The following is a 16,956-nucleotide window of genomic DNA, read 5'->3' as shown; positions in this document are numbered from 1 at the left end:
AATAGGATGGAATGAGATCTTACGCATGAGTATTAAAGGTCATAAAACATCCACACTTGTCTAAGAAATATCGTCTTTGGTTTATGGATGTTGCAGTAATAGTTCAAAATGTAGAAAATATCTAGGAATGTGAGATATAACAAAAATGAAACAAAAATCAACTGATACCTCAGTGACACCAAGCTGTCTTGGTGTAATCAATTGACTTATTAAAGATAATAAAATTCCACAGCAAGTACAAAAAGCATGGAGTATAAAACGATTTATTCCAAATTTTATTTATTGAAAAATGAGTATGTTGCCAGATGTGGCTATAATGAGAAATACAATAAATTATCAAACTACAGCACACACAGAACAAATTCTCCATTACAAAATACACATAAATATTAACTTAGTAAAAAAAAAACATCTAAAACCTGGTCACAGAACAAAGTGAGTTTGTTGAGAAGAAAAGCTTTGCAGTCAATAAGCAGTTTTAAGTAGAAAAGATCGTTTTCGATGTAAAATCAATAGTGAGACAATATACATGTTATATACATACTGGGCTCAACCCAGGTGTAGATGGCGAAGAAGTGCTCTAGAAATCTAATTTTTAAAAGATGGTAAGAACAAGAAACAGGGCACCGGTTTGTTATATTGAATATCTCAGAGCTTCCACCTGTCCAAATCTAATCTACAAGGCGGTGGGGAGCTAAAAGAGTTCAAACTGCAAAAACAAGCACAATCTGAACCAGCAGATACGTTTTGTTTTTAGATCTGCAACCCCCTAAAGCCCCAAAGAATGCAAATGCATGATGTGTTGCATTAAGCGTAATCGAGCCAACATAACGTCACGTCTAGATGACAAGTCAATCTTTGCACAAAAAAATGCCTACATTCCTATCTGACTTACTGTGTTGTGCAGAGTAAATGCTTGTGTTAAGTGTTCATTTAGATTGAAATGCTACTGACCAAATGTCTACCACTGTGATGTCTTTAAATAAACCAGTATAAAGAACGTCGGAGCAGAGAGAATATACTGATGTTTCCTATTTCTCCTGTTCTTGCCTGAGCCTCCAGTTTGATTGATGCAATAATCAGAAAAACTTTGCACGCATGAAAAGACAAAAGTATTATCAAAATGGCCCAGAAAGAGGAAAACAAGTTTGTTCTGTGTTGCCCTCCATACATACTGTCACATTAAACACAGTAATGAACAGAAAACTTGACAACACGGAGCTACACTGAGCATGAAAACTCACGATTGAGGTCCTTTTTGTTTGCCTCTGTCGGAGTCATCCTGCTGCTGTAAAACCTCCATTGGTTTGGATTTAGATCAACAGATAAACAGCAGAATCAGAGTCCTGTGAAGCTCCTTATCTATCTTTTCAATGATAAACAAATCTGCTGTTTTAACCACTGTATTCATGGGTATAGTCATCAAAAAACATCTTGGTGGTCTCTCTAACTTTAGACTGGGTTGGCTTTAATTTTACTGTTGATCCAGTCGATGTAGTGGGTGACACGGGTGTAGACCCCAGGCTTATCCTTCTGCCCACACCCGTCACCCCAGCTGATCACACCCATCAGAGTCATCTTGTTGTTGTTTCGACAGACGAGTGGGCCCCCAGAGTCTCCCTGTGGGTAAACATCAAGAAGCAAAATTGAGGGAGAGAAAAGTAAAAATTATTTATTTGTTAACTTGCATTCTCGTAAGTCTCACCCCAAACCCACATTTCCCTTACACCCACCCTGTGTCCCTAGATCTCCTCATAACTTCTCTAAACACCCACAACTTTAAAAGAAAATCACACTATGATCAGTTATAAAAAAACTCATACAATAAACAGAGAAAACAAAAAACAAAGAAAGAGAATAAATAAAATACACTCAGGGGTGCAAAATAAAACAAACAAAACATAACAGACTAAACAAACCAAAATTTAAAAAATAAAAATGAAAAGATCCAAAGAAAATTTCACTGTAAGATAACACCTATGCACCAGATGGCAGTTGACAGGTCACTTATTTCTTTGTCTTAAAGGAATCTGCATTGACTAACTGAGGAGGTTATGTGTAGAAATTCTCACCTTGCAGGCATCGTCTAGGCCTCGGGTGTCACCTGCACACAGCATGTTGGAGGTAATTGTGCGTCCAGACAGCACATCTGGGATGCAGCGCTCTTTGGGCCACAGGCGGACATAACCTCTCTTAACACGCTCTGAGTACTCTGCAGAAACTGTGAAAAGAGAGTGTTTAAATTAGTGCTTCAGCATCACCTGTCCAAAAACAAATTTATTAAAGGTTTGATGAAAAGCTTATACTGCCCTCTGCTGGTCAGTCAATTGAGAGATACATTTGAAACAACTGCAGCCAATGCAAAATTACAGAATGCGGTGAATTAGGCGGGATGTTTGCTTACATTCGGAGTCTTTTCCATATCCAGAGATCTCACATTCAGTCCAGTCGGGCAGCTCCAGCCCACGTTCAGGCAGACACGCAGGAAGGACCTCTGGAGAGTTTATAGCACAGATGCCAATGTCCGTCTTCAGTTTCAAGAGAGCTGCAAGTGGAAAATGACCAGAGGAAAAGTCAGGGTAATGCACTGGGAAAATGTGGGATGGAGACTAAAGGATGACTTTAAGCTTTAACAAGCATTCGCTGCCCACTGAAGGTTCCATATCATCACTGCTGAGGGAAAAAATGGTGAGTGTCTCAGAGAGTTCATATTGTAGCATGCCAAAACTCTGCTTGTGAATATCTGATATTTTGATGGTACAAAGTTTTCAGTGATAACGTTGAGACATCAAACATAAAATGCAAACAATTAAAACAATTAAAAATTGTAAAACTTTATATCAGAAAAGGTTCACTCACCGATGTCATTGTCAAATGTTTCGTTGTGAAATTTCTCATGGATCCAGTACTTCTCAACCTTGAAAATCTGCTCACTATTGGAATTCTGTTTCCGAAACGTTCTTCCCAAAATCACTTCCAATTTTTCTGCTTTAGCACTGAAAAAAAGATAGGGAATATGTTTGAATGTTGTATGGCAAACACATGTATTTTGTCTGTGTTTGTGCATGTGTGTCATTCCTACTTGTCCTCGAAGCAGTGTGCGGCAGACAGGACCCAACAAGAGTCAATAAGGACTCCTCCACATCGGTGAAAGTGTTTTCTGAGACGAGCCTGGTAAACATTAATGGCTGCCTGCCATGGCTGCTCAGTGATGTCACTCACTTTGCCCCCGAACATGCGGAACACCGGGCGATTTAGGGTGTTGTCTAACCTCTGGCCACACGATGCTACAGGGTGGACAAGTTGCAGGATGATGGTTATATAACCATAAAATTATCACAACAGAAAGACATCAGAGGTAATTAACTCTGGGTGATTTTTTTAAGTTCTACCTCCGTTGTTGTTAGTGGTTGGGGCACGTGGGCCAAGAGTGGTGATTATGGGTGGACTTCTCGCTAAAAAATAAAGTATGGAAAAGTAAGTCTGATAGCACACTGCTGCAAATTCATATAACTGCATGAATGTCTGGCATCATTCTCAATAATGTTTTAAAATTGTTACAAAATGAAACAATGGAAATGAAGGAACTCACAGCATTTAGGTATGTCACACAGCTCCCAGGTCAGCTGCATGTTCTTGTAGGTGTGACACCATGGACCTTCATCAGCATCTGGATTTCTGTTACATAGACGAAAAAAGTTATTCTGATCTTTCTGCATGTTAAGGGAACCTCTGACATTAATATCATATTGTGTATGTTGGCATATCTACCTGCAGAAGCTGTGGCTGCCCAGCCCCTTCTCCAATGCCTCAGATTTCCAAGCATTGTTGAGCTTGTGCTTGACAGCAGGAGAGTCCCATGGGAGACAGCGAGAGCCACTCTTTGTGACAGATTTTGTGCCTCTGTATGACTGACCGTCACCCTGGACACATTCCCGGTACTTGTCTGCTCCAAAATACACAGAGACACAGAGAGTTAAGGCAATTGATAGTTTGATTAGTGGTATTAAGCTAATTAGCTTTTTGTAAAGCTGTACCTTCCGGACATTTGGGCGTGGAACAAAACTCCCAGACGATCTGAGTGCCTTTATAGACGTAACACCAAGGAGAGCTGTCATTGTCAGGGTTCCTGAGCGGGGAAAAGAAAGCAAGGGATAGTGAGTTAAGACATTCATGTCTCCGTTTATTGAGGCATCTTAGTCATTATGTCAGCCCTCTTGACTTGCTGTTCCAGATGTATTTTTCTTTTTGAAACAGCTTTCTTGAACATATTTGTTATCTTATAGTATCTTTTAAGTATCTTTTTCATGTTACTGCAATTGTTCTAGTCTGCATGTATGTTCCTGACTGTTGCAGTACTTTGCCTTTAATTCTGTTTCCTCTTAACGCATTTATTTTATGTTTAATGTATGCACCAAAGATTGATTCCTTGTATGTGAAAACCTACAGTACTTGGAAATAAATCTTATTCTGATTAGGATTTAGGAAGTGCATCGCTGATTATCACCTGTGCTGCTGCTTCTCAACTATAAATGCTGGTGGATTCAGTCGCTTTTTTTTCTCTCCATGGGTGTATAGTTTGTTGTCTGGTTTATGTTTTTCCTTGTTTTCTTTGTTCATTACACTTCCCTCTATACTAATTCAACATGCAAAACACTATTGATGTTACTGATTTATGTGCTTTATATAGCCATTGTTTAAATTAAAGTTTGTTGAACAGATCTTTAGTAAAAAGTCATGTGTTGTCCTCTTCTCCATGTCCTTCCTTCATGTGTGGGATCCTTTTTACCTTTTTCTTGTCTGTCACTCTTGACATTTACCTACTCGTTTGATTCTCTACTTGGTTGCCTGTTTTCAGTTTCCTACTTGTTGCTGTCCTCTGCTTGCCTCTTTGACCCAGTAAACTTTGCTTTTAACCTCACTGCCTTGTCTGTGAGTCATGTATGTGGTAAACTGAGTCATTACAAGGATTAAGTTTTGCCTTTCAAAATGAGCTATAATGCCTCAATCAGATCATGAAATTAAATAAATGAAATGGATACATACACATTATTAAAACTTGACCGGTATGTTTTAGATGATTAGACCCCCCTCTTTGATTTATTTGCATGGACACAGAAAGTATTTTCAGTTTATTCCTCCAGATGCTCTGGCACTAAACCAATCACACACCTGCAGAAGTTGTGATTGCCCAGTCCAAGACTGCTGGCGTCCAGTTTTCTTGCAGTGAATCTCCGTCCTCTCAGAGATGTAGAGTTCCAGTTGATGCACTCTGTTCCTGAATGGGTGTTGCTCCATGTGCCACGGTACCCTTCACCCTGCCCCACAACACACCTCTCATTGGTGTCTGTCAGAGATAGAGAAAAAGTTAAACTGGTGTCACATATTTATATTTGTGACTGATATCACACTAATAACTGACCTAATTTATTTATTTTGACACAATAAAGCATGTTTATTAGCTTTGGAAACACTTATGTCATTTAAAATATTTGGACAGATTATGAAAACATTGTTATTATGTAAGACATTTCACCCAACACTTGTGTCCTAATGACATTTATAGTATTTTTCCCAATTAGTGGTTTAAAACATTGACCAATCATAAACTATAGTAGACGTAATCAGATTTATTGAGTCTGGCTGTAGTAACTCATTATTCTTCGACTAAGATCACTTGGCTGTGACCACTGGGGTTTGCATAATTATCCCACTGCAAGGGTGGGGTGTCCCTAAAGCCTCCAACAGTCACCCGCAGAAACAAAAACATTCATATCCCAAAATGTCTTTCCAAGGTTTATGATTCCTCTCTCTAAACCACAGGACCATGACACCTACTGGGTGAGACACAGTCAGACTGTGACCTTATCTACAGTCATTAACAAGTACGTAGAACTTTTTGATCAGTGTTGTGTCACCAGCCATCCTGTTATGGACATGGCTGGGTTTATTGTTAAAAAAATGCAAATTAAATACTAGACATGGTGAAAGAGCTGGGGTGTGCCTGTACAGATGATTCAAGATTCAAAAAACGTTTATGTCCCCAAGCAGCAATTTATTTTGCTGAGAGCTGTCCAACACAAATATACAACACAGCATAAGGTTCAAATCTCCTATGCTTTTACCAAAGTAATGGAAAAAAATAGAAAGAAGACACACAATGACATGACATCTAGGGTTAATAATTAAAAAAAAAAAAACAATAGCAAATGCAACAAAAGTCAATCTGTATGTATTAGTGTCATCTTAGGGGAGACTAAAGCTCCACCCTGACTGAAGCATCTGGAACTCTGCATGTAAAAGACATTAAGAGAGAAGGATTTCATTGATCAAGAAAAAAACATGTTAATGATCAAAAAAAAATAATTACACCATTAAAAAAAAGTTGGTTGAGTACTTACTGATCTCACACTGAGTCCCACTGAAGCCTGGGGGACACTGGCAAATGAAGTCTGATGTGTACACAGCCTCCTTACAGGTTCCTCCGTTGTAGCACTGAGATGTGTAGCAGTCTGGAAGACAGAAGGTCAGTTAGTCAGTCATACTTCATCCAGTTCTTCAGAAAAAAAAATTGAATAATCAGAATATGATTGATTGGCCATGACCACTTGGGTATACAAATAATTAAATGTGTGGGATTGGCCTTGTGTGTCACATTTGACGTAGAAATACTGCGAAATATGCATAGGTCTGTGTTCATGGTTCATCCTGACTCTCAAGCATCTTCATAGCTACTGTTAAAATGTTTTGTCAGGCCAAGGGTTTCTTTCTAGAGCAGAACTGGTTGTATGCCATTACCAGTTTGGTTTTTTATTTATTATTTCAACATTTCCTAAAGACTGGCATTCAGAATAACAGCACCCCACTCACTCTCAGTGGTATGAGCTCACAGACGGCACAGTTTGGCGGGCTGAAAATGTGGTTGTAATTTGTCTAAAGGGAGGGGCAAGCATACTTCACAGGATTCGTCAATGGGGGTGAAAGTGCGCATGAGGGTTTGTCTGGCAAGTGTATTTCAAACAATCTTAGACTAAACTACACCCACACAAAAACACAGAAACCCAATAGCTCTTCATCTGGATATGCTGAAATAACAGGGATTTGGACACAAGAGCGAGGCAAACCAACAAAAAAATAATCATCAGAGGTTGTAACAGCAAGTTAGAGGTAAAGTGAAGCTATAAAGACAGAGGTCAGTAAGGGCAGGCAAGAAGACTGACAGACAAATGAACAAACAGAACACTATATTATACGTATTAGTGATAAGATAGTCAAGCCAATCCATATGTTTGTGTGTGTTTGCTTCCATGTCAAACTCACTGATGACGGGCACAATATGACAACGCTCTCGTCCTCTTAATGCACAACGGCAATACTCCACACGCTGTCCCCTCCATCGCAGCCAAGTGTCCCCAAAACTACGCACTGCTGACGTGTCACTATCCACACAATATACTGAGAAAACACACACACAAATACAAACAATAAGTAAACACCCAGTCAAACAGGAAGACACACAGAAAATAACTATCACATGTACAGGCTGTTACAAACATAAAGGTGCCGAAACAGAAGAGGAACACAAACACATGAATGAGAATAGTGAATTGAAAGAATGATGATAATGATTGTGTGGTGATGGTGTTAATGGAAGGCAAACAGAAGAGTGATGGGGCTCACAGGAGGAGTCAAAGGAAGGTGAAGACTTCTGGACATGAATAACCAAAAGCGTCCCTCTGGTTGGCTGCCTGTCAGGCTCACCTCTGTAAAAACGAGTCCCTCTCTTAGTGCGGAGCAGCTCCACCTGCAACAGAAAAAAAGGAGATGTTAAACATAGAGAAGCAGTGCATGGGAACTGGTTGCAAGGCACTGGTTTCCAACCTAAGCAGCCAGTGCTGTTATTAAATTCCTCGGGATACTGTGAAAATTCATTTGCTTTGCGCACAGTATGTAATCTATCCCAGTCAACATTTATCTGCCTTTAAGTTTTAGTCAAAAGTCACTCGTTGGTACACACAGCACAGATGTGCTCAAATTACCCAAGTTTTGAGAGTTTAATGCAGGACAACAGTGAGTTAATGACCAATAGCTACTGTTTCACAATCAAACAGTTAAATTAAAAACTGAATGACTGTTTACCCTTCTGAAAGAGTACAGCTCATCCAAGGAGGAAGCCATTAGTTTTTGCATCTTGCACTGTCACGAGTCCAATATCTTATGCATAAGGAGATGCACGCTTCCTTCTGTGAAATGATATGGTTGGTGGGTGTAGTTTGGTTAAAAAAAAAAAAGTTCCTCCATGAAACTGCTCACGGTCTTTGGATTATCTTGACTGACCAGCTCATGAATTCTAGAAGGAGACATTGCTGTTATGTTTTTCAAATGTACTTTTATAGCACTTTAAACACCACAAGCAGAGCGCCATCTGGTTCCATTATGGTCGAGAGAAGGCATACATCTCTACATTGGATTTCTCCAACACTCAGCCAATCACACTAGAGAAATCTAGATTTATCAATACTACTACAGGCAAGAGGGAAGATGTGTATATTTGATTTGGGATTGAACTGTCCCTTTAAGTTTGAGGGTGCTGCCAATGAGGCGTTTTCAACCAAACCATGCACAAAAAAAAAAAAGAAATACACAAATGCAAACACATTAAACACACTAGATGTTTGCTCTGATGGATTATAAACCACAAGAATTGAAATGTAGTAAGATAGGACCTTGTTAAGTATGCAGGATTTGAGGCAAAACCTGTTTTATGCTCCACACATAACAAGAATGTAGTACTTACATTGTCCGCTAAACAGCAGCATAGAGCAGACAGGAGCATTAATAATCCAGGTGTTCTGGTCATGGCTATTCAAGTGGTCTTCAAGTTGCTGGAAAAAGCATAGAAATACATATTGGAAATAACTGACAAAAGATTTAACAAACTAATAAAGTTTCGATGGACTTATGTGAGCAATGATAGCTGGTGAATCTGTATGGGGAGACTGAGCATGGATTTCATGGTTGTATGTCTAACTATCTAAATCTTTTGCCATGAATCTGTCACTACTACTGAGGTAACAATTGCAGGAAAACAACTGACACTGGTCACCATCTCCAGACTATACTGTTTCTCTGTTCAGCTTCCTTCCTCCGTCCCTATGCCTGCTACTGAGGGAGGTCACTGGAGAGGAAATGGTGGGAAAAGAGTGCTTGTGGGAAACTGGAGGTAATTTCTTTAAGTTGTTTTGACTTGTTGACTCAGACAGGAAGTTTGAACAGCCTGTGCAGGACTGTCTGATAGGACAGTAAGTTTCGTGCTGCATATGTCTTTGTTGTCCTGCTTCAGTGAATGTCCCTTTTATTATAATTTCACTATGACTTCCCAACTGGAGAAAAAAACAGGAAGCAGATCATCTTCACTTCATGCTACAAATGTGAAACTGACCACCACATCAAACAACAGAATCTAGACAACCCTGGAGTGATGAAAGGCAGCACGCACAGCAGAAAGTTTCTGCACCATACTGACAGCATTCCTTCTCTATCAGAGCAAAGCGGCAGCTGTGGGAGGATGAAGTGACTCAGGACTTAAAAGGAAACAGGAGGGAAAGCCTGCAGCGAGAAAAAGTAACTAAACTTATATTTCCCTTTTATGCTTCTACGAAAACATGTCTGTTATTAACAGATTTGTTCCTCTTTTCTGTTTCAAAGGACTCATATTATGCAGTAAAGATGTTTGGAGAAGAGCTCACATTGCTCTTTATTCAAGTGTGAGTAAACATGAGTCACAAGAAGGAGGGGGTGAGAGGAAGGAGTAGAGAGGAAACTTGGAAAAAGACAAAAAAGAAGATGCACACAATGAGGAATGAAAAGTAGAAATGACATCAATATACAGATCTTCCCAACTGCTTTAAAAATAACTGTAAGAAACGTCTTCTACAGACACTTGCATGCAAAGAGCCAGACATACCATGTGCATACATGCCTCCACGTTTTTATACTCTCCTCACCATTGCACCATCGGCTGGTTCTCCACTGACTCATCTTTTGCGGTTGACTTAACAGCGGTATGTTTTGGTATAACAGTGAGGTAAAACTGCTACGCTGGCAACCACGCACACACATACAAAGTCTTTCTCACAAACACACACACAAAGTGTTCAGGAATGTGGAGCTAATCAACAGCCCAACACACAAAGATTTACTGCTCATTGTTCATTGGGAGAAAGACTCTCTCTCAGGATTTGACTTTTAAAACACAACACATGCATTCACACACTCACCATTAAGAGAACAGATTCCTTGAAAGCTATCCTTGCCTCCAACAAATAAAAGCCTTTCTGTCTTCCGCTTTCACCCCCCAACTGAGCCTCACTGGCAGGGCGACAACAACACACCAGTTTCCTTTTTGTTTCCTTTGTGCAGCTGTCCAGCTCCGTTCAGTCACCCCTCACTCCAGCCCTGTCAGCTTAAAACATGTGTTTCCTGCTGTAATACTGCCAGCACGGGCCTCATCGATTTCGAAAACATGCGCTCATATCAACACATGCCAACATGCACACATCAGATATGAACATATGTGTACCCCACCCTTTTTAAAGTTCATAGTACGTACAACATACAGAGGCGGTGTTCAGCACTGGTCCTCTGAGAATCCCACAATGCAATTGCCCTTAGTTTAAGCTGTTTTTGTGGTCTGTCTTACAACATTTAATGCATATGGGCAGACAAAAATACACAGTAAAAATGTACAGTTTCATTTACAGGATACAAATTAAAACTGTAGCTGCTCTTTAAGTACAATAAACATCCTAGAGGTGATCAACTCTTAGAATCTCTCAACAAAAACAGTTTTTGTTGTATTAGTTGTAGTTATATGACTCTCAAAATATCATAAGAGCTTAATAGATATATTATCTTGCACATGCTCTTTTTCAGGATAACTAGGGCTATTTGAAAATTAAGAAATATTTTATGTGAATTTAAGACTGCATGGAGAATATCTGACACAAAAATCTGAAGGTGTCACATATGACAGCTCATTAGAGTACAGTAATTTTTTAGATTTTTTGGTGTTACAGTTAGCAGCTAGGCATACAACAACTTCATAACAAGTAAATAAATAAAATTTAAAAAGCTCAAACGACTTAAGTCAAACTACAGTATGTCCTCGACCTTTCTGACTGCATAGCAAATAAAAAATGAATAAATATTCAGTGAACTATTTACAGCCTCTTCTGCCAATTTGATGCACACACGTGGACTGCCATAACAACACAGGGGCTCCCTGTCCCCCCCCTTGCAACATGTCACTCAAATTAATGGATACTGACCAGGAAAAGATTCAAAATGACCATAAAGAGATGCATAGAAATTGTAAAGAGACACAAAATAATAACAAAAAAGGGGCAAAACAAGCACATAGAGACACAAAACAAGCAAAAAAAAGATGCCAAATTCAACTACAAACTCCTATTAAGGGCAGGGAGTGGGGCCGATTGCATTTTTGTGCCTGGGGGACCATTGTCTGTTAATCCACCCCTGGTCAAGAGGGGTTACAACTAATGGGCTAAGTTATGATATGTTGACTGGTAGCAAGATGCAGCAATGGATTTATGAGCAAGCCCAGTCACACCAACACTGACAGGGTTAAGGCCTCTGTCTGTTACACCCAATAAGTTAATAGTTAAAACATGTACCACCAAGTATGCAGCCTGAGGAGAGTGTGGTTCCCCAGTAGGTCAAATATGAATGGAAGAAGTGAAAACATCTTCGGAGTAGCAGCAGCCAGACTGTGAGTCAGCAACAGCTTCCAACAGCCGTTTTAAGATCCACCACTTCAGTGGAGCAAACGCATGCAACAAGATGGTAACACAGACACATGCAAATGCACTTACAGAATTAATGTCCAAAGCTGAAATGTTATTCATTTCCTATTAGCATGCAGTTTTAGTATATTCAAAGAAGCTCAACTTGACAACAACCTCTGACATTTTAGCGGTGAGTTCACTGGACCATTAGCAAGGATGTGTAATGATGATGGTGCTCTGAGGTTGTAAAGGTCGGAGCTGAGACATTCTTGTCTTCCAGTAACACGCCAAAAAAAAGTCTAAAATGGTTCGAATGGTTGAACGGCATGCAGGAAACATATTTGCATCTGCATGTGAAGTTTAAATTATGGTTAACTGTGCACTTTAAAGTATCTTTGATGTTACTTATACTGTCTGTCTTCAATAGAATTGATACTTAATGGAGTAGTTAGAGTGGGTGGATTGTCACATTGGCACCCAGGGGAGGAAGTGACAGAGGAAATACCTTTAAAGAAAGCATTATGGCAGACTTATTTTCTTTGGCACTGATGTTATTTTTTTAAAAATATTTATTTGAGAGCTAAATATTGATGGAATTGGCTTGTAAAAACTATTCCTGTTCTTTTGTCCAAGCAGTGGCAGCAAATCTGAACCTCACAATACCTTTTTGTACTGGTTTGACCTGCTGGGATCCCCAAACTTGCATTGAACCATTGCAATAGCTTCAGTTGAGGCATTGTTCCTGTGCACGTGTGTTGCATGTTTGTCGATGATGTATTATGGCATGTAGTGTCACGTTGGTAAGCTACCTAGGAGGAATTATGCATTCTTTACTCGGGGGTTTTCAGTAAAGCTTCAATAAACCAGCTGTGATCCATCTCTGAAAAAAGTCCACAAGAACAGAGAGCTGCATTGTTTCATCACTGCTCCCCTCTATGCTCAATATTGAGCCTTGAGCTCCTAATCAGAAAGAAAACACAGACTAATAAAGTCAAAAAATGCAGGTAGACAGAGCAGGTGTTGACATAAGAAATGAGTGAGGAGATTGCTATATGTGGAAGAAGATGATAGGATGAAAAGAGAGAAGAGAAGGGGGAAAGGAGGGAGAGAAATTAAATCCCAAAAGGTCAGCAGAAAGACGGTGAGTAGTCCTGAGTCATCCCAGCTTCCAGGACTGCACTGGGACACAGATGGAGGCATTGATGGGATTTATAACCAGTATCAAGTTCATCAGATGAAGCCACAATTCAACAAAATTAGTCAGATAAGAAGAGCAGAGATGTAACAGTGGGTTTTTGTCCAGAATCAAGTGAAACTCTAGTTGTATTAGTATCGGTTTCAACGTAGTCATCTTCTTGCTTATTGTTCCCACAGTCTGATCTGGCTCTATCCTCTGTCTGACCCACTCTTTACTTACAGCTTTAAGACCACCAGGCCTATCCAGTGAGTCACAAACATCAGTGTGAGGCATAAACACAGCTGACCACACTGCCGGGAATGCAGATAACGGATACAAACTCTACATTCTCTGAACATGCAACAGTACAGAGTATCAGTGTGATGAAGAGTATCAGCGCTGACGGATCTCAGGGGAAGCAGAACTCCCAAAACTCCAGCTCCAAATCCAACTCATTAGGCTGATAAGAGTCTGCAGTGATCCTGTGCAGGTTTTGGCTCAGAGTACTACAGATACACACACAAACTGAGATAAATCCCTGCATCATAGCAAGGATATTCCTTGATAACAAACACACACCGAGTCCAGCAGCTGAGAACAAAATCACCACGTTCTTTACATTTGTAGCATTTGGTGTTGGAAAAAAATTAAAGTGAAGCTTGGGGATGATGAAGAGTGAATGTGTGATGCTGTGATGTTTAAGTGGTAGAGTATTCTCACCAGATCAAACAGGTGGATGTGGATTGAGAAAGGTAAATTAAGAGCTGCTGGAGTCTGAGTGAGAAAGTGTTGGGATGCCAAATAAATGAGTGAGCACAAGGTATTCTAAAGTCACATTTTCACATCCACACACAGAAAATTCATATCACCATAATAATAATAATAACTGCATTACCCTCAAGCTGTGTGTCATGCTTAATTACAACACTGAAGGTGTTGCAGGTTACTAGTTGGTTTTTGCTTATTATCTTTGAATAAGATGGAAAAAAAACTGTGGGTCAATCCATAGTATCATCTAACCGTAAAAGATTCAATGGTAAGACTTCATATGTTAAAATTAAACTTTGCACATATATTGTCTCTAACATAATAACTAATAATAAATAACTGATAAGAGTTAATAATGATTGTATCTATTTATCTATTGCCATATCAAAAAACATGCAAAATATTTAATGCAATAACATCATCTATAAGCCTATCCTATGAACTTTCAGCTCCAGATAACAATATCTTCATAATGGCACAATTGAGAGTGAATCAGAAAACAGTCTGGTGCATACTCTATAGATCTGTGCCACGAGAGCATATGACTATAATAAATGCGAGAAACAAGCTCTTACCAGATTAAATGTCTTCTCAGTCGTTAACTTCTCAGTTTTTCTGGAGCAGTCGTGAGATTTTCACACGGTTTTGTCGCTCGGACTGAGTTGGTTGGTCCTCTGTTCTCAGTTTTTATCGGAGCGCTCCGGTTCTGCCGGTGCGTAAAGGGGAGGGCTCAGCGGGGAAGCGTCGCGGGCCGGACGGATGTTGATGCAGCCTCGCTGGGCGGGGCCGATGCTGACGGGACAGTCCCAAGTGCCCCAGGAGATTCACGGGGAAAATCACTGAGACGATCAGTTCTGAAATATTATATTATATCATTTTGTAATCATATACATAAATGTGTGTGTGTGTGTGTATATATACTGTTTTATAAAAAGATAAAAAGCCCACCAATCAATACGTGTGTGGAAAATATAATAAACTTGTATACTTAGATGTATTTATGAAAATTTAAATATGAATAAACCATTGTTAACAGGAGAATGTGTTTTTATTTAGTATTTATAAAAAGCAAAAATTTGTGAGACGCACACGATACACATTGTTATGATAAGATTTATTGATCTGATATTGGTAAAGTGCCAAGAAGCAAATTAAAGTTAAAAAAACAAACAAACTAGTGCATATTAGGAATAAACAGGGCCAAACCTAGACTTTGGGGGGGCCTAAGTAGGATTTGATTATAGTAGGCAAAAGCAAATGCTATATTGCTTAATGGGTAGGGCCAGCTCTGTCAATGGGGAAAGTTTAACCTCATTAAACCAAAATACAACATCACAATCATCTAATATGTACAACCTGTTGTACAAAAATAAAAATAAAGGCACTATATAGTATAATGCACAAACATTTAGCCTAGACCACAATAAACTGGTGTGTTATATTTGATCGTTTTGTGCTGACATCACTTTATCAGAGCTTCTAAAAGGACTCTGATGGAGTGACACAAAAACTGGCACACTATTGATTCTTCACACCATCAGTGACCTCTGGCAGTCTGTGATGGGCTGTGGGGTGACACTATATCTGTGTGGTTAACCACCTGGCACCAAGACTCATTTGTTACGGCCACAATCCTCTTAATTCAACCCATCCCTTCCTCAGGAAATCAGTCACTTAGCCTCAAGAATAGCTCCATCTTTTCTTAGCGCCAACATTGATTTTATTATCATTGGATAATTCATGTTCATTGTTTTTACTGTCTGTTAACTCCACATTAAATAGCTGAGAATATGGTACTCGAGGATGTGATGGGCGGTGGTAGTTAGTTTGGCGCCTGTCCTCTTTGTTTCCATCTTTGTTAGATTAGAGCACACTCCCACTTCTTGCTGAGGAAAATTGCACATAAACACACACAAATGTACTTAAAAATGAAATATTTTAAGCTCAAACTGAGAGTTATGCATTACATCAGCCAAGAGTCATATCTCTTTGACTTATTCTCTGTTTCTTCATCACAGAATATCAGATTCATTAAACACATGGAACAGTTAAAGCACACTCCCCCTTGTGTTGAATTGTTGAAAAAGTATATAAATTATCCTTGATTTGACCACCCATTGTTTAAATTATGCAATGATTGGCAATTAACTGCATTTTAGAAATTAGACAACCACTATTTTTAAACATTTTTGTTTACTGTCTCAGTGTGTGGGTGAATGTTTTGGACTAGACTCTCTGAATCCATATGCAAAGTGACTCTTAATTGTGGAAAGATTACCAAACAGGATTAATGTGCACAGGCCCAGGGGCCCGAACTAAACCATCCCTCACCTGTAAAGTGCCACTCAAATAAACTTTAAAGTGTTATGTAATAGACGACTAGACATGCTTGAGTTTCTTGCACTGCCTGTTGAGGGGTACGTTGAACCAACAGATATAACAGTGGTATTAATCTTCTCATGTAGCTCTCAGTAGGAGAGTAATTAAGTGTGTCTGGCATACATACAGCTTTAGCAGTTACTCATAAATGTGTAACCCATAAACCATTTCCCAGGAAATGCATGAGCTACAGCATTGATCCATGCTTACTTCAAGTCAGCTATGTCATTCAATTACAAAACATTCAAACAGGAAAATACAAATAGACCCATTTAGACAGTTTAAAAAAAATGTCTGTTTGTGACACATTAGCCTCAAACGATTAGGGTAGGGTAATAGCTAAAATGATAACTGTTTGCAAGGAAACCTAATTAACAAGCTGCACATCAACAGTCACAAAAAAGCTATTATTAAGTCTGTTGATAGCTTTTTGTGATTGTTGATGTGATGGTGTGCTTCAAGGGAATTAATTAAGGAGTAAAGTATATAAATCAATATTTAGCCAGGTTTGACAAAATGATGGCTGAAACCATAGTCAGATTATGAGACAATGGACCGCTTGGCACAGATACGCAAAACGCCCAGACACCTCTCCAACATAAGCCCCTTTAAAATTTCCTCTGAAAGGCAGAAGTTTCACAGCGCTGCCTTGTTATTCTGTGTGACAGGTACAAAGACAGAATTGGGGGGACAGAGTTGTCTGTAATAATAATAGTAATAATAATAATCTCATTTTGAGTCTCTTCAAGGTCAGTCCATGTTATAGTAGTTTGAGTGACATTTTTAAGATAAAGGGTGTGGGGCACCTAACACTCTGGGCTCCTG

The 16,956-nt window shown here is 39.3% G+C and overlaps 1 protein-coding gene across 3 annotated transcripts; it reads right to left on the bottom strand.

The window, feature by feature from the left end:
- Positions 1 to 262: 262 nt before the first annotated feature.
- plat (plasminogen activator, tissue) lies at positions 263 to 14,468 on the bottom strand. Of its 3 annotated transcripts, none has more exons than XM_042487853.1 (15): positions 14,328 to 14,468; positions 8,798 to 8,885; positions 7,681 to 7,804; positions 7,321 to 7,455; positions 6,402 to 6,512; positions 5,173 to 5,347; positions 4,038 to 4,129; positions 3,772 to 3,946; positions 3,593 to 3,678; positions 3,393 to 3,455; positions 3,083 to 3,287; positions 2,860 to 2,996; positions 2,405 to 2,545; positions 2,073 to 2,221; positions 263 to 1,620 (listed from the first exon to the last, which is right to left on the bottom strand). In XM_042487853.1, the coding sequence occupies exons 2-15, from the start codon at positions 8,858 to 8,860 to the stop codon at positions 1,453 to 1,455; spliced, it is 1,824 nt and encodes a 607-aa protein (XP_042343787.1). In that variant the 5' UTR covers positions 8,861 to 8,885; positions 14,328 to 14,468; the 3' UTR covers positions 263 to 1,452. The 3 variants fall into 3 exon arrangements, with proteins under 3 accessions (XP_042343787.1, XP_042343789.1, XP_042343788.1); XM_042487855.1 differs by having other exon boundaries at positions 7,762 to 7,804; XM_042487854.1 differs by lacking the exon at positions 14,328 to 14,468 and adding an exon at positions 10,281 to 10,480.
- Between the last annotated feature and the right edge of the window lie 2,488 nt (positions 14,469 to 16,956).

The sequence above is a fragment of the Plectropomus leopardus genome, chromosome 6, assembly GCF_008729295.1.
Source record: "Plectropomus leopardus isolate mb chromosome 6, YSFRI_Pleo_2.0, whole genome shotgun sequence".
Taxonomy (NCBI): Eukaryota; Metazoa; Chordata; class Actinopteri; order Perciformes; family Serranidae; genus Plectropomus; species Plectropomus leopardus.
The sequence above is the reverse complement of the archived record's forward strand: the minus strand, read 5'-3'. Positions and strand labels throughout refer to the sequence as shown.